The 20,613-nt window shown below is 38.6% G+C and overlaps 1 protein-coding gene across 23 annotated transcripts in view; it reads right to left on the reverse strand.

The window, feature by feature from the left end:
* Positions 1-20,613, reverse strand: part of ZNF516 (zinc finger protein 516) — a 131,989-nt gene that overhangs the window by 70,250 nt on the left and 41,126 nt on the right. For all 23 annotated transcript variants that reach the window (XM_043539989.1, XM_037892949.2, XM_037892942.2 and 20 more), the window contains one exon: positions 5,775-7,798. In XM_043539989.1, coding sequence (XP_043395924.1) covers positions 5,775-7,677 — 1,903 coding nt within the window. In that variant the 5' untranslated portion in view covers positions 7,678-7,798. The remainder of the gene's footprint in view (positions 1-5,774; positions 7,799-20,613) is intronic.

A 20,613-nucleotide genomic window follows, 5' to 3' on the forward strand; every position in this document is an offset into this window, starting at 1 on the left:
CATAACCGAGAAGAGGTTAAGAGCTCTGACTTCTTGTTCTTGATATCAAGAATGTTCAGGTTAGTCTATAACTATCAACTATAACTATATGACCAGGAGAGGATGTGCTTCTGCTGCCAGATATGCTTCCACTGCCATCCTAAAGATTTTGTTTTTGTAAACCCTTTCTGAGCTCTCTCATCTCTGATGAGCATGAAACAATAGTGATGTGACATCCTACCCTTACATATTTTTTTTCTTAACTGCAGTAGCAAAACACCCTGCTACCCTGGGAGTAAGTCTGAAGGGCTTGCCCCTCACTGATCCTCTTCAGCATTCTCCTTCCCTCACAACCTCCACTGTGCTGCTCAGTTCAGCTCCTGGCCCCAGACCTTTACAGTGGAGACCCCCTCAGGGAGTACTAGGATTCATGTGTCCTTGGGGAAAGAACCTGTATGGGGGAGTCAGAGACTGAAACCAGGAAAGCAGCTGCTGAAGTATTCTAAGCAGGGACCTCCCAGCACAGATCATAGAATCATAGAATATCAGGGTTGGAAGGGACCTCAGGAGGTCATCTAGTCCAACCCCCTGCTCAAAGCAGGACCGATCCCCAACAGATGATGTTATCAGCGTATTTTCTACAGTTCCGACTAAACATTCTGCCCCCTGTGCTGACTGGCTGTTTGCTCCAACCTTCCCCCCATCTTTTGTCTGTCTTATCTATTTAGATGGTTAAGTTCTCCGAGGCAGGAACTGCTGCCTACTACTCTTGTTATACAGTGCCTAGCACACTGAGGCTCCATTCTCAATGAGACCCCAGCCACTACTGTAACAAACATAATAAATAATAACAAACAACATGATGCATCAGCTACAACGAGCAGCATCAGTAAAAGGGAGTCACTTTTTAAAATGTAGGAAGAAGCTGGAGGAAGCTGGGAGAAAAATACAAGACACATAAAAGGCAGAGGCAGAGAAGGGGAGGGAACTAAGTGTAGGAGAAACTTTCCCACTTGAATTAGGGTTCCCACTCATGCACAATGATCTCTCTCCTCTTTCTCCCTTTCTTGGTGAGACCAATTAGAATAATAAAACTTCCCCCTCCTCTATCCCACCTATAATAGTTAAAAATCCTGGTTTTCTACAGTTACTTTATAACTTTTTTCATTCAGAGAGAGAATGCATACTTGGGGGAAGTAATTTATTTCCTTTGCTAAATCCCGTGAGCACTACAGTGGAGGATACAAAATATTGTTCTTCGGCTGCTTGCTTGTTGCTCTGTAAAATATTAAATTAAAACTACATGAACTTGCTTCCCCATTTTCCCACCAGCAAGTATCTGGCAGTCATGTCGTCACAGTTGATGCTTGTGTCTAGATTTCAAAACTGAAATAGCCCATAATGCCTTAATGAACAAACTGATGTTGTAGCACTTTCTAAGCATCAAACACACCGTGACTCTGGTTTTTGTTGGTTTGTTGTTGTTTCTTTTTGTTTGTTTGTTTGTTTGTTGGGGGGGGTTACAAGGTCTTTGCAGAGATCAAGCTCAAAAGGACACACACACAAAAACAAATAAAACCCAAACCACCACCCCCCAGTTACCTGCCAACAGAGATCTAGCTGGATCACAACAAGTTAATGGGGAAGGAATGGTATGGCAGGTGTCTTCCCATACTGTTTTGTTTTAATGATCACTTTGATATGGAGAGCAATAATTCTGCCTGTTTTGTGCTTCAGGGCTGCCCACAGGGGGATCAAATTAGGGTGCCCACTTTCAGCCTAAAAATAAAGACACTACTTGCATGTCCTGACTTTTTTTTTTTTTTGGCTCACCAAATTATATACTTTGGGGGAGAAGCAGATGGGCTAAAAATAGAGATTGTTTCTCCTTGTACTTATATGGAAATGATGCATGACCCTTAACCTACCACTTTTAGTTAAGATCTCAAACTAATAAAAAAAAAAGCTGAAGTCAATGTAAGTGCTGAGCAACAGCTGCTTGCACCTGGCTCAGGCAGCTTCAAATGCAACATAATGGAAATGCTGACATAACCTTATTTGTTGGCGCCATTCATGCCACTGACAAACAGTGCACAGAGATTATATCTTTTCATAGTGCAGTTCCTTCTTAACAGAGACAGTATAGCTCATGGGCTACCTCTTCTCCCTCTGGTCATCACACAGGCCACTCCCCTCTCATTTGCATAACATTCCTATGGCAACTGCAGTGACTGTTTACATAGAAAAATGATATAAGGAATGCAATTTTGGGTCATCTTTTAAAATGATTAACAGCTGAATAAAAGGAGGAGAGTCAACACCATGTGACCTGCCAGCTTTTCACAGACCATCAGCAGTTTGCTGGTTTGGACTAGAGTAAATGGTGGATTCTCTGTAACTTGAAAAATTTAAACCAAGATTTAAGGATCTGAGTAACTCAGACAGAGGTATGGGCCTACTGCAGGAGTTCTGTGGCCTGCAATGCTATAATAGGTCAGTCTACATGATGGTCCCTTCAGGCCTTCAAGTCTATGCAGCTATAAGTACTCCATACACCAGTTTGGGAGCCTCTGATGGATGGTAATCTGGGTTTGCAAACACAACCCACATGGCTGAGAAAGAACGATGTGACTCTAGCGATTTAGCAGAGGATAAGTGAAGGGTAGGAACACTCTGTATTTGAGAGACTCAGAGCTATTTTGCATTGGTGCATGCTTTTTGCTCCTCTAATATGACTCAATTCTGCAAGGTGCCATGCATTCTGGCCCCAAACCAGCAAAGCACACGCTCAGCTAAATTGTACTGTTCATATGTTTAAAGTTAATTATGTGCTTAAATGCTATGTTGGATCAAGGACAGAATGTTCAGCCCTCTTGCAGGATCAAGGCCCTTTCAGGCTCGCAGTCCCACAGTAACATATACAAGTTATGGGGAAAGGAAGTTAAGATGTGAAAATAAAAGTAAATGATGTGATTTTAAATAGTCTCATGAGCACCACGAGGTTTGCCCAGCCACATTCTGAGTAAAAACAACACTGTAAAGTGAATGTGGGGAAAAGAAACTACAACTACTGAAGATGGCTACTGTTGCTGCTGCTTGAGCTTTGCTATTGACTAAAAAGGCCACCTGACCCTGTGAGATTAACTAGAAGAGCCTCAGCAGAGGGTAGCAAACCATAACACTTCTAGGACAAAAGACAATTTAAAGAGCATAACAAAGCATTTGATTTTAATGGGGCTGTCTGGTTGTAAATGAAGGCAGAATCTGGCCTATACTCTATAGACTTCAAGTTTTAGTTCATAAAGGAGGGGGAAAGCCTCATGAATTGAATAAGCAACCTCAAGAGGGCTAAAATTCCTTTATCTGAACAAAGTATTCATACAGCCTGATGGACAGAATGACCCAATTCTCTATCTCTAAATTGTTGACAGTATAAAACAGTTGAATAGCATATCCATTAAACTGCCTTACCAAAGAGATATAAATAGAGGAAAATTAAGATACTGATCTTGGCCTAAAAATTGTGTTCTACTTATTCTATTTTCAATTAGAAAGCTTTGTCAGCTATGAAAAATGTTCACTTCATTGATATCGCTAGTAATTATTAAATAAACTGCATTAACAATGTGAAGTAGCAACAATAAAGTTCCTTAACTATACAGTAGTCTCTTTGATTAACTAGCTCTTCAAATGTGAAGTTGTGGAATAAAAAATGAAGCACACAGACAAACAGTGCAAGTGCATCTATTTACTGATATTCATCTTTATTTAGCTTGATCAGTTTGCTACTTTCTCACTGTTCAATACGAAAGGTGAGAACCAATTTGCCAACTAAAGAAAATGAATTTCCTATTGGCACTGGGTTATTATGAGAGAAATTGCTGCGTAACTTTAAAATGTTTTCACTTCTGAGATCAGTGTTCAGAAGTTGAACTGAGGTAGGAAAGAGATAAGGTTAAAATCAAATGATTAAGAACAGTACAGAAGAATAATTTACTCTTTGAGCATTATATGAAAGGACTGTTGCTGTTTTGAGCCTGTCTCTGGGGAGATGATTTTCCATCACAACAAAGGTATTGTGCATTGCACTGGTAGAATTTCACAGCCTCCTTTCACCCTGAATGATGCTGTATTTCAGTAATTACATATTGAATCTATTGTACAGGGGCGTTTCAGAGAGTGCCCAATGGATTTTAACATGAATGCAATGAGTATACTTTCATAAACTTTTTTTAAATTGCATAAATACAACAATAAATGGACAGACCAAATTTTGGGCCTACTATTTGGTCAAGTGAGCATGACATAAATACTTAAGATTGATCTGTCACTAGTACTTATTAGAGTTGTGGTTTTTAAGATGGGCAGGGAAGCACAAAAGAATTTGGCTTTGGTATTTCATTAAATTAACCTTCCAATCTAATGTGCCCCTGGATTTGCCCATCTGGGACTTAAATCCCAGTGAAGCTAATAAAGTTGAGAACACACAGTGAAGTCAACCCAAGACAAGTTTTGTTCCAAAAAGGACATTTTAGGCACCAAAAAAGGGTTTGATTTTTATAATGATTTCAACCCTTGGAGGGACAGGGGAAGAGGATCTAAGCATTACATTTAGAAAGGGATATATATATGCCTTGTAGTTTCAGCTCAAACTTTGACCTCTCTTAAAATGATCATAATCTGATGGGAAATGTCCAGTGACAAAATATATCCAACACCACATCATCACTGCTGTCAATAATGATTAAATATAGAACTTAATACATGATCCTGGAACATGTTGCTTTTCTTCTATGACATTCATTAGCCAGCTGAGGAAGCATGTGTTAACCAATATCGTTTAAAAAATTTCCCAGAACTGTGCTGGTGACTTCCTCACTGATGCTCCTGAAAACAAGTTAAACATTACAAAACCTGGATTAGTTAGTTCTTCATGAAAGAAAAAGAAAATGTGGGGAAATGTCATTGTTTGCCAAATGGAAAAAGCAGAGGGCTAGTCAGGAAAGAAATGTTTCTCTCTCATTTCTCATAGGGTATTATAAACAAAGGATAGTAAACAACAAAAATTTAAAATGATACGAAAATGCTCAGTGTTTCTTTATATATTTACTTTGCTGCTATTTGGGGAATAATTTGTTCCATTTAGCTAGAGTTGGACTCAGAGGACTGCTTTAATCCAGAGAGATTAATTATAGCCTTATAGTTATAACACAAGTTTGGGGAAGCAAAACACAGAAAAAGAAAAGAGGAAGGAATGCCTTTCTCGTTAGCAATTAACAAGTTTATGTGCTTCAAGGTTACAGCAGGCAAACTGTGCTCTAACTACATCTGTATACTGAGAGCAGAAAGGGTGTAAATCAGGGCAAAATTGGGCCTGGAGATGTCTAGGAAAGATACTGCTATACTGAAACTAACAGCAGAGATATTGAAGCAAACAGCAGAGGTAACTGCGTTGCTAGGGGTAACTAAGCTACCTCTCAGTTGTCCTTCATTTGAAATCCAAATTTACCTGTATCTTGCAAAGACCTCCTGTGACCTCACTTTTATTATTTACATCAGAAATGCTGAATCATCCAGCTGGGACTATAAACAATGTTAATTAGGCTACAGAATTGATCCACATTAATTTTAAGCTTCTTATGGTATTTTACTCATCTATCATTTTGATCCTTTGCTTCTTGCTGTGTCCCACATTCAGGCCCCAGGAGGCTAAGAGGCATGGGATCTACAAGAGCTAGAGACAAAGAAAAAGTAACATAGGCAAAAGGGGGGAGAAATGTTGTGTATGAGCTTACCTAGTGATGGTTCAGGTACTCCTTCCTCAAAGCTGTCCTCAGCACCCTCCTCACCCATTCCAGAGGTCACAGAATCTTCTGGGGCAGACGCTGAGCCTGGAGTGCTTGGCCCACTAACAGAACCAGAATCCCCTTCTTCACTGCTGGATCCATACCGGTCTGGCTGAGCAATGGTCCCACTCTCACTGCAGCTCCTGCGTTCTTTCCTGTGCACCCGCGAATGGAGCACCATTTGGTGGTACGTGCGGAAAATCTTTCCACACTCAAAGCACTCAGTGGACTTGTTTTGGGATGCCCTTCTGCTCTGCCTTGAGGAGGGTCTGTAGTCCAGGTCGCTCTGAGCAAGGATACAGTTTTCTCCTTGTTGCACATTGCTGTTCTTCTCCAAGCGCCCACTGACACAGCTTTTCTTCTTGGGGTTGCTGGAGGAGCTGGGTGAATCCTGATCTCGCTTGCGCTTCTCCTGGCTGACCAGAATATATTCTCTTTTATCCTTGTCATAAGTCACATCTGCATCAGCAAGGACTTCATCCCATCCCACATATTTTACATACTCAGAAGGCTCTGCTACTTTTCCTTTGGTGGCCAGCTGCCAGGCCTGGTAGCTACTGACTGGATCCAGCTCAGCTACCCTTTTTCCAGGCTGTCCTCTTGTAACTCTATCTATCCCTACAGCAGACCTCAGATTCAGGCACTGTAAGAAAAATTGCTTATTTACAGATGGATCTGGGCTTCCATCAATTAACCCCTCACCTTTGTTCTCAGTACTGCTTCTTTGAGCTCTGAAGTGTACAGCATTATGTGCTTTTAGGCTTTCCATATTTGTAAACAGATTCCCGCACTTGGTGCAAACTTCATACAGAGATAAGCCAGTCACAATTGTTTCCTCCTGAATCACATTATTAATAGTGGCTATGGGCTCTAAATCATTTTTTGGTTTGTTTTTGCTCCCCGTCTTTGGACCGTGTGATTTCATGTGGTTTTTGAGAAACCAGGGCTCTTTAAATCTTCTGCCACAAATGTGGCATCCATGATCAAACGATCCTCTATGCTTTTTCATGTGAGCTTTGAGAAACCAGGTTTGACTGAAGGCCTGACCACAGACTTCACAAGGAAATTCCCCTGCATTCAGCTCACTCTTGCAATTCTCGGTGTAAGCTTCCCCATTTGGAATTTGAGCTGTAATATGGTCTTTCTCTATATGGTTTAACAGCGTCTCTTCTCTTAATGTCATGTAGTTACAAAGCCTGCATTTGTATGGCTTATGGACTTGATGTAGGTGCTGTTCCAGGTCTTTCTTTCTCTCAAACTTGTTTTTGCAGAAGGTGCACAGATAAGTGGGTAGCTTGCCATCTTCTGCAGGTGGTGCCTCGGTGACAACCTCCTTCTTGCTGCTTCTCAATAAAATCTTGCTGTTGTCTGCCTGGGTTGCTCCATTCAGAATCTTGTTGCAGGCAGATGTACTTTTGGTGGGGCTGGTGCATCCGTCAAGGCCTTCTGAGACTCCCATCTCTCCAAGCTGTGCTTCTCCCATCTCCACCTCATGCCCCTGACTTAAAGTGCCTGTTCTGTGACTCCGAATGTGTATCTTCAGATTGCCCTTTTGGGAAGCTCTGTGGTCGCAGTAAGGACATTTATAGGGCTTCTCTCCTGTGTGCTTCCTCATGTGCTGAGACAGGGAGCTCTGAAAAGGAAAACTCTTGCCACAGATGCAGCAGCTGTGGCACATGGACTTGTCTCCATCAATGTCGTTCTTGTTTATCTTGCTAGGACTAGAGGATCTTCGTAATTCCATCTCTGCCTCCTTGCTGCGATCCATCTGAACTACTGCAACATCAGTCGTACAGGGCAAAAGGACAAAGCCTTGTCCAACAGCAGAGGGCTGGGCTGTGGTTTCAATCATACGGTTCTGTTGAGTGTTTACCTCTTCATTCTCAGGTTAAAGTTTCCCCTATCAATTGCTCGAAAGAGTCCGGGCTGTCACTTTATTCATGTATGTTCTGGAAGCGGATGGCAATAAGCACCTGAAACAAACAAAAACAAAAACACAGAAATTGTGTAAGTAGATTATTCAATATGTTTAAAACTATTTATACTTTTCCTTGGGTGCTTTTTGTCACCAGACCCAATTTCAAAAACATATTATAGTTTGATTTATTTTAATAATAAGCATTAGCTTCTATTAGTATTCCATAACATGCACAATTTTAGTTTAAATGGTTAGCATTCAAAGCAACATTAATTAAAATATCATTTGGGGTAAAAACAATGACATACACAGGGATAAGGGACACCATGGTTTAAAAAATGTGTGCGCGCCATGGGCAGGGTGGATAAAAATCAATGATTTTTTTTTTTTTTTAAAAAAGGATTTTTTAAATTTAAATTGGATTTTTTTGATAAAATGCTTTTTGAGGAAAAAAACTATCTAAAGATAGTTTTAATTAAGATACATCTTTAAGCTATAATGTCTCATCATGGAATAGAGATTATACATTCTAATTCTATACTATAAAACAATATATTCATGTAATATATGAGAAAAGTTTTGTAAACGAATTCCAATAGTTCATGGATTAGGGACCCAGTTTATGGGGTTCCACAGGCTTCTGTATAGATTATTTAGGTTAATCTATCTACCCAATGGGACTCAGTGCTCAGTCTAGAAGTTACCATCAGAGATGCTTAGTTTTGTGGTTCTCAAACTGTGGATTTGTGTCTCCAGAGATAACATGCTTGTTAACAGCAAAAATGTTTTTAAATAAATAAATAATATATAGAGGTGAGAAATAACAGACCTCAACTCTATTGTCCCTCTGCAAATTTGTGTATACAGAGTCAATCCCTTACCTCTCTCTAAAAGTGCAAAGTTTCAAAAGGTTCAATGAATAGAAGATTGTTGGGGGCAGAATAGATCTGGACAAGGAAAAGAAGTCTGGAGATAAATGTGAGAAGCGAGGGACATTTGCTTGTTTTGTTAAAATATTATGTTTGCTGTTGAAGAAAAAAATCCAGAATACATAACGTTGTTGTTTTAGTTAAATAAAACAATGTAAATGTCTGTCGGGTGATGTTCTCCTCCTAATACAGCATGGCAAGAAAATCCTCCAAATATTAATGATTAAGCTGTTGAATTGGAGACAGTTCACCTCCCAATGACTTCATAAATATATGTTTCAATTACCTTTGGTAAGTGAAATAACCAATCAACTAATCATTCATTTTCTGATATCGCTGAAAAACTAATCTGAAAAGTTTTCAAAATAAATCACTGTTTAAAAATGTATCATGTGTACCTTCTAAAAATGAAACCTACATCTATCTCTGAGTTGTGAAGAATACGTATTAAGGTTATACCAACCAACAAAAATGCACTTTTATGTAGAAAACCATGATGAAATCGAGTCTTCCTGGCTAGTGATTTAAATCATTATTTAAATCAATTTAATTTAAATCAAATCCCCCCTGGCCATGGGCTCCGTCCCCTTCCCCCTCCCAAAAAAAAAAGTATGAATAAAGTCTCGACAACAGGAAAATCCATTTTCAAACATTCTTATATTTCTTATTTCAAAACCAAGAGAGAGAGAGAGAATCCATATGTCTGTATGTCTCTGTGTATATATATTTTACATTAGGAAACAATTTCTTGAAGTGGCTGTTACACTTTAAGTCTGTGGCTTTATAGTCATGTATAATTTCATTTAAAAATATTTGCTTGCCCAGAGATAAAAGACTTTTCTGGAGACTTTCTTTATAGAATATTGTACCCCTGTTGAAAATTACATTAAATTGTATTTCGGGCAGTTCCGCTGTGCTTGATGTGGGGTGTACTTCATGTAACAGGAAAGCAGACTGCAGTGCACTTCACATTTTGATTGAAAGGGAAACCATAATACAGAGATTGACAAAGTGTTCTGTGTATTTAAAGATGATTTCCTGTTGGGCATCCAGTACGAAAAAAAAATGCTGATCCAAGACATAGGCCCCAATTCAACCAAGTAAATAAGCATGTGCTTAAATGCTCACTGTAATGGTTGTTAAAGTTATGTCAATGGAACTTAAAGGTAAGCATGTGCTTAAATGCTTTGCTGAAGCAGATCCTTAGTTATTAAAATCACATTGATCAGTGATGAACAAACAGAATTTTAAAAGCTGTTGCATGACAGTATGTATAGTAATAACCATCTTTAAAACTGGGTCCCTTATTTATCTCAGCTACACAACATGTATTTCCCCATCAACTCGCAACCCTGAGCACATAAAAAAAGAGAAATAACGTTATTAATGTTATAAAATAAGCTTTTCCAGTCCCCTTATATATACAAAGCAAAAGTTTCTCAGTTATTTGTAGCCCCCTTAACCAGTTTGAACAGCAAGTTCTATCTGAAGGAAAGAATATTGTATGCACTAATGGATGGAGTCAATCCATTTCTTTGGTAGTAAGAAAAGAAAGCAGTTTCTTAAGATGTGGCCAGATCTAAACACCACCACTACAACCACACATACACAATTTCCACTGGAGACTTCTGATGCAAAAATCAAAAAAAGAGATTTACAGTTGCAAAGTCTAAGGCCTTGTCACTTTGTTCACCACAGATTATTCTGAACTGGGAAGTGAATAAATGTAGTCTGACCATGAACATCATCATAAATCTAACACAATCTAAAATAATTAGATTATTCATCTCAGGCACTCAGTTACATTCCCTGGTAATAACACTAATTATTTTTAAGCTAATCTAACTTTTCATTTTCTGAAAAACAATTCAGTTTAGATCTTCAGGGTAATTAATTTTGGTTACTAGCTGTTTATAGTTTTAAGAGGTAAGCATCACATTATCTACCTTTTCCTCAAGGACCAATACAACTACAAATATCTGCAAGAAACACGTCTCAAATTCAATTTCATTTCTTTCAAATGAAACACATTTTTCTCTTATGACTATGTCCAGAACTGATGTACTACATTATCAGGGGAAAATCACATCCGATCAAGAGCTCAAATGTCTAGATGAGCAACAAGTTTGCAAAGAGAGCATCTGAACTGCTGATCCCTGAAATTAGCAGTTTAGGACTGAGTTGAGGGACAGCCCCGCAAGACACATGCTTGGCTAAATAAATAATGGCCGTCATTCAGGCAACCAGAAAGCTGTACCGAAAGTACAAACAAGCCAGAAAAACCCCACATAGGGTAGTAATGAGTGAAGCAGTTCAAATAAATTAACAGCCCAACTTGAACCATAAACAAACTTTTCCTGAGCTTCAATCTCATTGCCCTATTATTTTTAATTTTTCCAAGCCTGGAAGCAGTGTCAAAATGATATGTTGGACAGGGACCAAGTAAAGGGAAAACCTGTTCTAAGGAAATTTCCAGATCAGTTTGTTGAACTAAGAGTTTCAGATAAGTTTCAGAGTAACAGCTGTGTTAGTCTGTATTCGCAAAAAGAAAAGGAGTACTTGTGGTACCTTAGAGACTAACCAATTTATTTGAGCATAAGCTTTCGTGAGCTACAGATAAGCATCCAAACTTGGGGACAGATTTTCAAAGGTATTTAGGCTCTTTAAAATGCAGACAGGCACCTAGTGGGATTTTCTAAAGCATCTATGCAGGTTAGGTGCCTAACTCTTATTGATTTCAACGGAAGTTAGGTGCCTAACCTGCTCAGGCACTTTTGAAAAATCTCAGTAGGCACCTATATGCATCTTTAGGCACCTAAACACCTTTGAAAATCTGTTCCTTGGTTACTGGGAATCTTCTCCAGGATACCTAGGGCTGTGAAAAACCTCACTACTACCTGCCCTTAGTGTGAGGAAACCACATTTGTGCCTGTCATGGGTCAGCTCCCTGACTACACCAGCCACAAGCAACCCATGCATTCCCCTTCAGGCCTTGCAGGCCCTGCAGTCACTCTACTGGTTAGCAATTGGGACACCCCAGCCCTTGAGCCCTTCAATCACTTCCCTGGAGTGACCAGCCCCTGATCCACAGGGGAACCCCAGTATTCACAGACTCGCTGCTTCCGAAGAAACAACACATCCTAGCTTATCAATTCCACCTCAGCTCATCACTCCACTTAACTGAGAGCACTCAAATATGTTTACATTGAAACAAGTGTAAGTGTATTAAACAAAGCATAGTGATTGAAACATTAGCAAGTATTAGAAACAAATGGTTACATATAAAATAAAATCATAACATGCATTCTAAAGCCTAGACTTAATTACCAAGATACTCTCGCGTCTTGTAAAGTAATTCTCACCCCAAATCCTTGCAGCACTTTACTGCAAGGCTTGGCATTGACCCTCCATTTATGAGACAAGCATGCGGTCCATTTGCCTCCTTTGTGAAAGATCTCATGTGTTTGTTTGCACTCCTAAATAAACCAGAACAATTCCTTGTCTTTATTAATAATAAGCAGGCCACTCCTCTGTACACTTCTTCTCTTGTAGGTTTTTCAATCTCTTATTTAGCCCCTGGCTTAGTATGTCAATAGGCATACATGTGAGGCACTGAATATTCACATGGTCAGACAGGGAGATATGTCTTATCTGCTGCCTGAAAGGACCTTTCTGAGGTATGTCACCTCACCTCCTGGGGACCTGCCTTAACTCCAAGACCTTAAGAATGTAATTTTCTGTATAGATACATAATCCTTAAATATTCACAAATGATTATGATGACCAGTGGGCTTCTGGTTCTCAATACAGATCTCACATGCCACTCTTCAGCATACATCTGACTCAGGAGATTCCTGTACAACCCTATGCATCCCCTGTTCCCTCTGCCAGTTGGCACCAAGGGGTCACAGTTACTTATTTGACCCCCAAACCATCAACCTTTTGAGACGGACCCCCTCATTGGAAAGTAATACAAGCTCTTCTAGTGCTTCTGCCGCCTGTCTGAAAATCCAAAGACACATGCTTAAGAGACAAACTTAGGGCTTGTCTGCACTGCACTGTAGCATGGATTACAGGGGCGTGAATTGAAGAGTGCACCAAAGAGCTGTGCTCTAACCGCCCCATACAGACGCTGCTGGCACAATCTAAGAGGTACTTAGCTCATGTTAACGTACTCCTTTTTCAAACAGGACTACAACAACATGAACTAGGTACCTTTTCCTTCACACTAGCAGCTTCCAGACGTGGCAGTTAGAGTGCATCTCTTTGTAGTCACATCCCTGTAGTCTATGCTAGGGTGCATAGACATAGCCTTAGTCATGTGAGAAAAGTCCAAGGAAAAAAGGCCCAAAAGAAAAACTTTGCAGCTGGAAAAGGAAGGAAGGAATCCTTGCTCCTCTCTCTACAGTTGCTATTGCAGAGAGGGAAGGAGTCCTTTTTTATATGCCCATGATTTCTCTCTGCCCCCACACACAGCCATGGCATATTCCACATTTAATTTTTATAGCATTTTCATTAGTGAAGAAAAAAAGTTACTTATGTAAAATCAATCACCCATCCTTTCAGTTACAAATGGTCAAAAATTTTCCAGCTGAAAATCCTGATTCAACAAAATCAAGATGTTTCATTGGAATATATCAATTTCATCAGTCTGGTGGGAATTATTAGGACTGTTGACTAATCGGAGTTAACGCACATGATTAACTCAAAAAAAGTAACTGTGATTAATCTTATTGTTAAACAATAGAATACCAATTAACATTTATTAAATGTTTTTGGATGTTTTTCTACATTTTCAAATATATTGATTTTTATTAGAACACAGAATGCAAAGTGTACAGTGCTCACTTTATATTATTATTTTATTACAAATATTTGCACTGTAAAAATGATAAACAAAAGAAACAGTATTTTTCAATTCACCTCATACAAATACTGTAGTTCAATCTCTTTATCGTGAAAGTGTAACTTACAACTGTAGAATTTGTTACATAACTGCACTCAAAAATAAAACAATGTAAAACTTTAGAACCTACAAGTCCACTCAGTCCTACTTCTTGTTCAGCAAATCATTAAGACAAACAAGTTTGTTTACATTTATGGGAGATAACGCTGCCTGCTTCTTATTTACAATATCACCTGAAAGCGATAACAGGCGTTCGCATTGCACTTTTGTACCCAGCATTGCAAGGTATTTGTGTTCCAGATATGCTAAACATTCGTATGCCCCTTCATGCTTTGGCCACCATTCCAGAGGACATCCATGTTCATGATGCTCGTAAAAAAAAAATGTGTTAATTAAATTTGTGGCTGAACTCCTTGGAGGAGAACTGTATGTCTCCTGTCCTGTACCTGCATTCTGCCATACATTTCATGTTAATAGCAGTCTCTGATGATGACCCAGCACATGTTCGTGTTATGAACACTTTCACAGCAGCTTCGACAAAACGCAAAGAAGGTACCAATAGTACCAATATGAGAGTGCTAAAAATAGCTACAGCACTCGACCCAAGGTTTAAGAATCTGAAGTGCCATCCAAAATCTGAGAGGGATGAGGTGTGGAGCATGCTTTCAGAAGCCTTAAAAGAGCAACACTCAGATGCAGAAACTACAGTACCCAAACCACCAAAAAAAAAAATCAACCTTCTGCTGGTGGCATCTGACTCAGATGATTAAAGTGAACATGCACCCGTCCACACTGCTTTGGGGTGTGGTTGAAGCATGAAGGGACAAATGAATCTTTAGGGAATCTGACATGTAAATATCTTGTGATGCAGGCTACAACAGTGCCATGTGAACGCCTGTTCTCACTTTCAGGAGACAGTGTAAACAAGAAGCGGGCAACATTATCCCCTGCAAATTGTAACCAAACTTGTTTGTCTGAGCAATTGGCTGAAGTAGGACTGAGTGGATTTGCAAAAAGAAAAGGAGTACTTGTGGCACCTTAGAGACTAACAAATTTAGTCAAGGCACTGAATTTAGCCGTATGGAGATTCTTTTTCTTTTTGCGGATACAGACTAACATGGCTGCTACTCTGAAACCTGTCATTGAGTAGATTTGTTGGCTCTAAAGTTTTACATTGTTTTTATTTTTGAATGCAGTTACTTTTTTGTACCTAATTCTACATTTGTAAATCCAACTTTCATGATAAAGAGATTGCACTACAGTACTTGTATTAGGTGAACTGAAAAATACTATATCTTGTTTTTTACAGTGCAAATATTTGTAATCAAAAATAAATATAAAGTGAGCACTGTACACTTTGTAGTCTGTGTTGTAATTGCTTGACAGCCCTAGAAATTATCGATTTCAACCTTATCGTTTCAACTTGTGTTATAATTTGTAATACAACAAAAGTTGAAACAAAATATTTCAGCCTTACCAGAAATGTTTCAAATTATTGTGTGAAAAATTTGAGATTTTCACTTTGTCCCAATTTGAGATGAGACAAAATCTCATTATCTCCTGCAGGATGGAAATTGTTTTTCAACCAGTTCTAATTTAAGTCTTCTTCCTGTATTGTATAGAGACTGGCTCATTGTGTCACGTGTAGGCTTTAGAAGGCTGAATGCCCAGTACACACACATATGGTAGATGAACAATCTCAGAATCTCTCATCTAACTGTTTGAGTGCTATGCTGATTGTCACATTGTTAGAAGGATTCTTTGCGGAATGCTATTCTCCACCAGGAAGGGAGCAAACTGTGAGTTCAAAATGAAAATATCAACTTTGAAAAGAATGCTTCAATGCCTCAAGACTGAATCAAAAAGGAAAAACAAAACACGACCCTTAGATGCTTCAGTTAACATTCAGATTATTAGTGACTGTTTCTTTCAACACTTAGCCTGGTGCAATAGGTGGAAGCCACCAGCTGTTAACTCACTACAGTTGATTACTGTTTTAAAATAGATTTAAAGGCCCTGATTCTTGGTCCAGCTGAGCTGTGTTTGGTATGGCATCTAGGGTGAGGCTGACATTACACCACCACTGAGCTCCCCCACTGTCCCCAATGCTACTTACAGCTTCTCCAGACACACACACACACACTTCTGCTCACCATGCTACCTATACATGCTGGGAGCAGAGGATGAAGGTATTTGGCTACATGGTGGAGACTTCTCAGCTGGCCAACTAGACAACCATTACAGCCCCTTTGTGCCAACAATGGAGTAGATACAATAATACACATTTATATATATGAAACCTAACCCCAAATTCATGGCTGATGGCTCTAAAATACTTACACATGGACAAATGCTTCACAAAGCTTAGATAGGTAGGTTATTTACTTCTTTTACAATATCCTGAAACCGTGAACAAGACTATTAAAAAAAAACAACTAACTTTAAACTGTATTATGTGGACTGTAGTGGCCACAACATTACATGAAGGAGCAGGTCTCCACTGACAAGAAAAACTGCAGAAAAGAATCAGATACTGGCAGTTACAGTGAATTTTTTCAAGCAACAAGACATTTTCAATTCAGATATGTGAATTCCAAGCCCTGGATGAAAGGAGCACAGAATCCATTGTAGAAATGTTGCTCATCATGTCTCCTAGACTGAGGATTCTGCAGATCACCACTCCAGTACACTTCTCCAACAACAACAAATGCTGGCACATAACTGTGTGAAGAAGGGATCCTTCTGATGAAGGAGCAATAGTACATAGCAAATATAAATATGTTCAGGTGAAGTAGTAGTCTGTATCAAAAGAGTGACAACTCAGCAACCAGGCCTTCCAGTTTTCAGGAAGCTCAAATTAGACAGCTGAAAGACTTTTCTGTTCAAGGGCATTCACTGTAAGGGAAAAACAGAACTGAAGTATCTAAAAACAGGGGATAAGAGATAGAGAAATTCCCACCATTTTGCAGCATTGCAGCCTCAATGATCTATACTACTGAAATACTCCCACATTATAGGCCTCACGCCAGTGCATCCCCATTGATTTCATGGCAGAATTTATAGTCTTCTGCAAGAACATTACAATGGTTAGTTTTATATTGTTTTGATCAAAGTCATGATCCTGCTGTTCTTATTTGGGCAAAAGTCCTACTGAAAATGCCTTCTTTAGTCCTTTTATGGACCGCTTCATTTGTCTATATCCCTTTTACTCTGTCTTCAGCAGATAATATTCTTTCGACCAAGATGGAGGGTGGAAGAAAGTGTGTCTTTAAATAGTAAGCCTATCCTTGAATTCACAGGAAATCCTGGCATTCTCTGGCCTACAAAGTAAACCAATATTAGGTAAAGGCAGCATGACTTTGCATTGATTTTCTGAGAGCTGTCTAAGTTAATTCTGCCAAAAAGCTATCCAAAAAACTGAGCCAGTTATAAAGGAAGACTTTCTAATTTTTAAAAGTATTTAATTATTTAAAGCAGAAATCCTAACACCACATCTCTTGAGGTTGTTTAAACCTTCCAAAATTGCCATAGAGGACTGGAAATGAGAGAGTTAAAAAGGCTGCTAGAAAAACAAACCAGGCATTTCTATTACTCTGAGTTTACATCAACTCGCTTATATGTTTGTATTTAAATCCTAGAGTAGCATTTTACTGTATTTGTTAATTGCGCTGTTCTTTTTTCCCCTGAAGCTGAAGAGTCTATTCCTTTTGTGTTGAAAAGTTCGCAGTTCTAACACTGACACATTATTTTGAGCTTCTTTGACTCTCTCCTGCTCTGATCTAATGACATTCCACAGCAGGCCTCAAACGGACAGCCAGGCCTCAAAAATCAGGGTCAGGCCATTCTGAATCAGCACCACACCCATAGCAGAAGAAAACGTGTGTATCTTATACCTATATACATACACAGTGCACTCCTTTTATAAGAATCACTTCCATCCTGGATTATTTGATTCTTATAAGCAGAGCATAGGAATGATTTTGTCCCAGTGGGTTTGATCACTATATGCGGTTGATTCTCATATCAGTGATTCTTATAAATGGAGTGCAGTGTATATATATAAAAAGATAATAAAGACACCTAATGCTGAAAAGGCTTAGGTAGCTGCGAAGAAGTGATGTGTCTCAAACCAAAAGCCAGCAGAACAATAAAAAGTCCATAACCCAGTTTTTAGTGCTTTCTAAAGAAGCAGTTCTATGAAAAGGTTATTCTTGTGCACTGCTACAGGGTATGTTGAGAAACACAGGGCTGTCACCCACTCAGTACATATTTTGTGTTTCAGTGTACTGTGCATGTTTGTCCTCTTGGAGACAAAGAAATGTTCTTTATTAGTTACACTGTAGTATTATAAGCAATGAATTAAAATACATCATTAACATCCTGGACAAGCTTATTTTACTACCAAAACAAAGGGACTATTCTTTGAACAAATGGGGGGGGGGGGAACCCCACAACAACAATAAAGAGTTCCTCTCCCTAAAAACTGTTCTGAACAAGATTAACAATTACAGGCTTATATTCCACAGACACGGGTCCCAAATAGCTGCATGAAGTGATGCATTCACGACTGGGAGAGTAAGTACCATTGATGACAAGGCCTTGGGGCTTCTGCTGTTCTCAGACCAATCAATAATCCATTATGAACAAACTACATTTCCACTCTAATATGAAGAAACGAATAAAAGGGAACTAGTATCAGTAATAATTCCATGGAAAAAACAACATACACACACACACACACAAAAATCACAAAATGCCACCATCACAAGACTTAAACTAGTGGTGATACGTGATACGGACAGAATTGCCTACAATAACCCCCTTATTTTAAGACAGTTACTAAAGACCACTATACTACAGTCTAAGATTTACAAAAAGTTTATTTTAAAGACAAGCCACTTTCAAGAGTACTTGTTCTGGCTACAGGACAAAATAAAAAAGGCATAAATCTTCCAGGAGAAGAAAAGAAACTTAATATATAAATCCAATGGCTTCCTTTATTTTCTAATCTAAACTAAATAAGAATTTTGAATTAGGGGTGACTGCCCAAATGTGACCAGTAGACCATAACATGGCTTTACTGCAGCAGCTGTGTTATCGTCCAGCAAGAACCATTGCAACAATTTACCTCTTGTTGCCACTTTCGCATCCCGCAGTACACAAGAACGATGATCAGTTTAAATCTCCTTGTGTACTTTAAAACTAGAGCAAACTTTTTTCCATTGATAAGCAACATACTTTCCTAGAATTTTCAAAAGATTCTGTACACAGCAGCGGAGTGGAAAAGAGCATCTTACATTTCAGATAAAATATTTAAATAAAAATACACTTTTTAACAGTTACTCATTTGGTGAGGGTATAACAATTTAGACCCAGAAGAAAACACTGAGACCAATATTATTATGCATAAGGCAGTCTATGTCCTTCTTCTGAAATATAAAGACTAATAGTTAAATTTGACCTCACAGGAGAGAAAAAAATAGACAGCTGAATACACAATGTGATTATTGATTAGACCTAGAAAGGCCAAGAACTGAACCAGTGCAGATGTGGGTTTTTTGCTAGGGTCATTAATGATCTATATTAGGAAGTCAAAAGCGGATATTTTGGTGTGTCATAAAATCATTTCTAATTTTGAATATAAGCATTTTCAATTTTAACAAATGCCTTGGAAAAGAGTCCACTTTACTTCACTTTTGGACATTAATGTACCCATTTCCTATTTTGCTAAACCCCACTGAAGGAAGCCACTTTATTATGTTCTGTATTGAAACTAAAAAAGGGAAAAAAGACTCCCCAAATCTGTTATCAAAGCAAAAACAAAACAATTCATCCCCAAATAGGAGCAAATCCACCTAAATACTGTACAGCTTTTTTTTATTCTAATCAATGGCATTGATGCTGTCCATTCATGCATGTGTGTGAATAAAACATGCACAGAATTTTTACCGGACCCAATACTGCTTTGTAGCTAATGCTATCTCGCCAGGACTTCCATTATAAACCCACTTTACAAGGGTTTATAATTTGGCCATTTCAAATTGCATAGGTCCAAAATTTGTCAGTCTGGATGCTGATACAAAATTGCTTAGAAGGAGTGTTTTCATGTTTTACTTTGGATGTTTTTTTAAATGCATAAAAATACTATCGATAGACTGATATTTGCAGCACCCTGGTTGAAAATAAAATATTTAATTATTTTTGCACTTAATGTAGAAAAATAGGGGCCAGATCCTCAGCTTGTGTAAACTGTTGTAGTTCTGTTGATATATATATACACACACACACACACACACTTTCTTACTGCATCAGTGGAGCTACAATGATTTGCATCAACTGAGAATCTGGACCTCTGACTGAAAATGGCAAAACACTGTGCCATCAAGAGTCAAAACTTCAGTGGCAGAGAAACGTGTGTACCAGTTACAAACTAAAATGAAACAATAGCGTGTCACAATGGGCCAAATCTCTCCCTAATGCCACTAGTAGTTACACCAATGGGAAACTGAATTGAATGATTTATAACTAGAGTAACCAGATGTCCTGATTTATAGGGACAGTCCTGATTTTGGGGGCTTTTTCTTATATGGGCACCTATTACCCCCACCCCCCTGTCCCAATTTTTCACACTTGCTATCTGGTCACCCTGTTTATAATATATGTTGATGACCTTACTACAGCAAGGTCAGATTTACTATATATGTACTATATACGTACATAACAATAATGACTTACCCAATAAAAGCATGCTGCATCCCTGAATGCAAAGAACCATATATTACAACACAGCGAAAATTTAATAATAACAACTGCAATTATGTTTACAGCAGGTTAACAGAAGTTATAGCGCTATTTCTAAGATAAATTACCATGAGATAAGCTATGCAGAGAGAATTAAGAAATTCAAAGTAAGTAATTGGTAACCCTCATACCTAATATGTCCTATTGCTCAAATAAACACAAAGTAATGATTCTACCATATCAAGTTATTGCCAGCCAGTAACTTGTTAACAGATTTAAGATTACAATGTTGTT

Source organism: Chelonia mydas, chromosome 2 (assembly GCF_015237465.2).
Source record: "Chelonia mydas isolate rCheMyd1 chromosome 2, rCheMyd1.pri.v2, whole genome shotgun sequence".
NCBI lineage: Eukaryota > Metazoa > Chordata > Testudines > Cheloniidae > Chelonia > Chelonia mydas.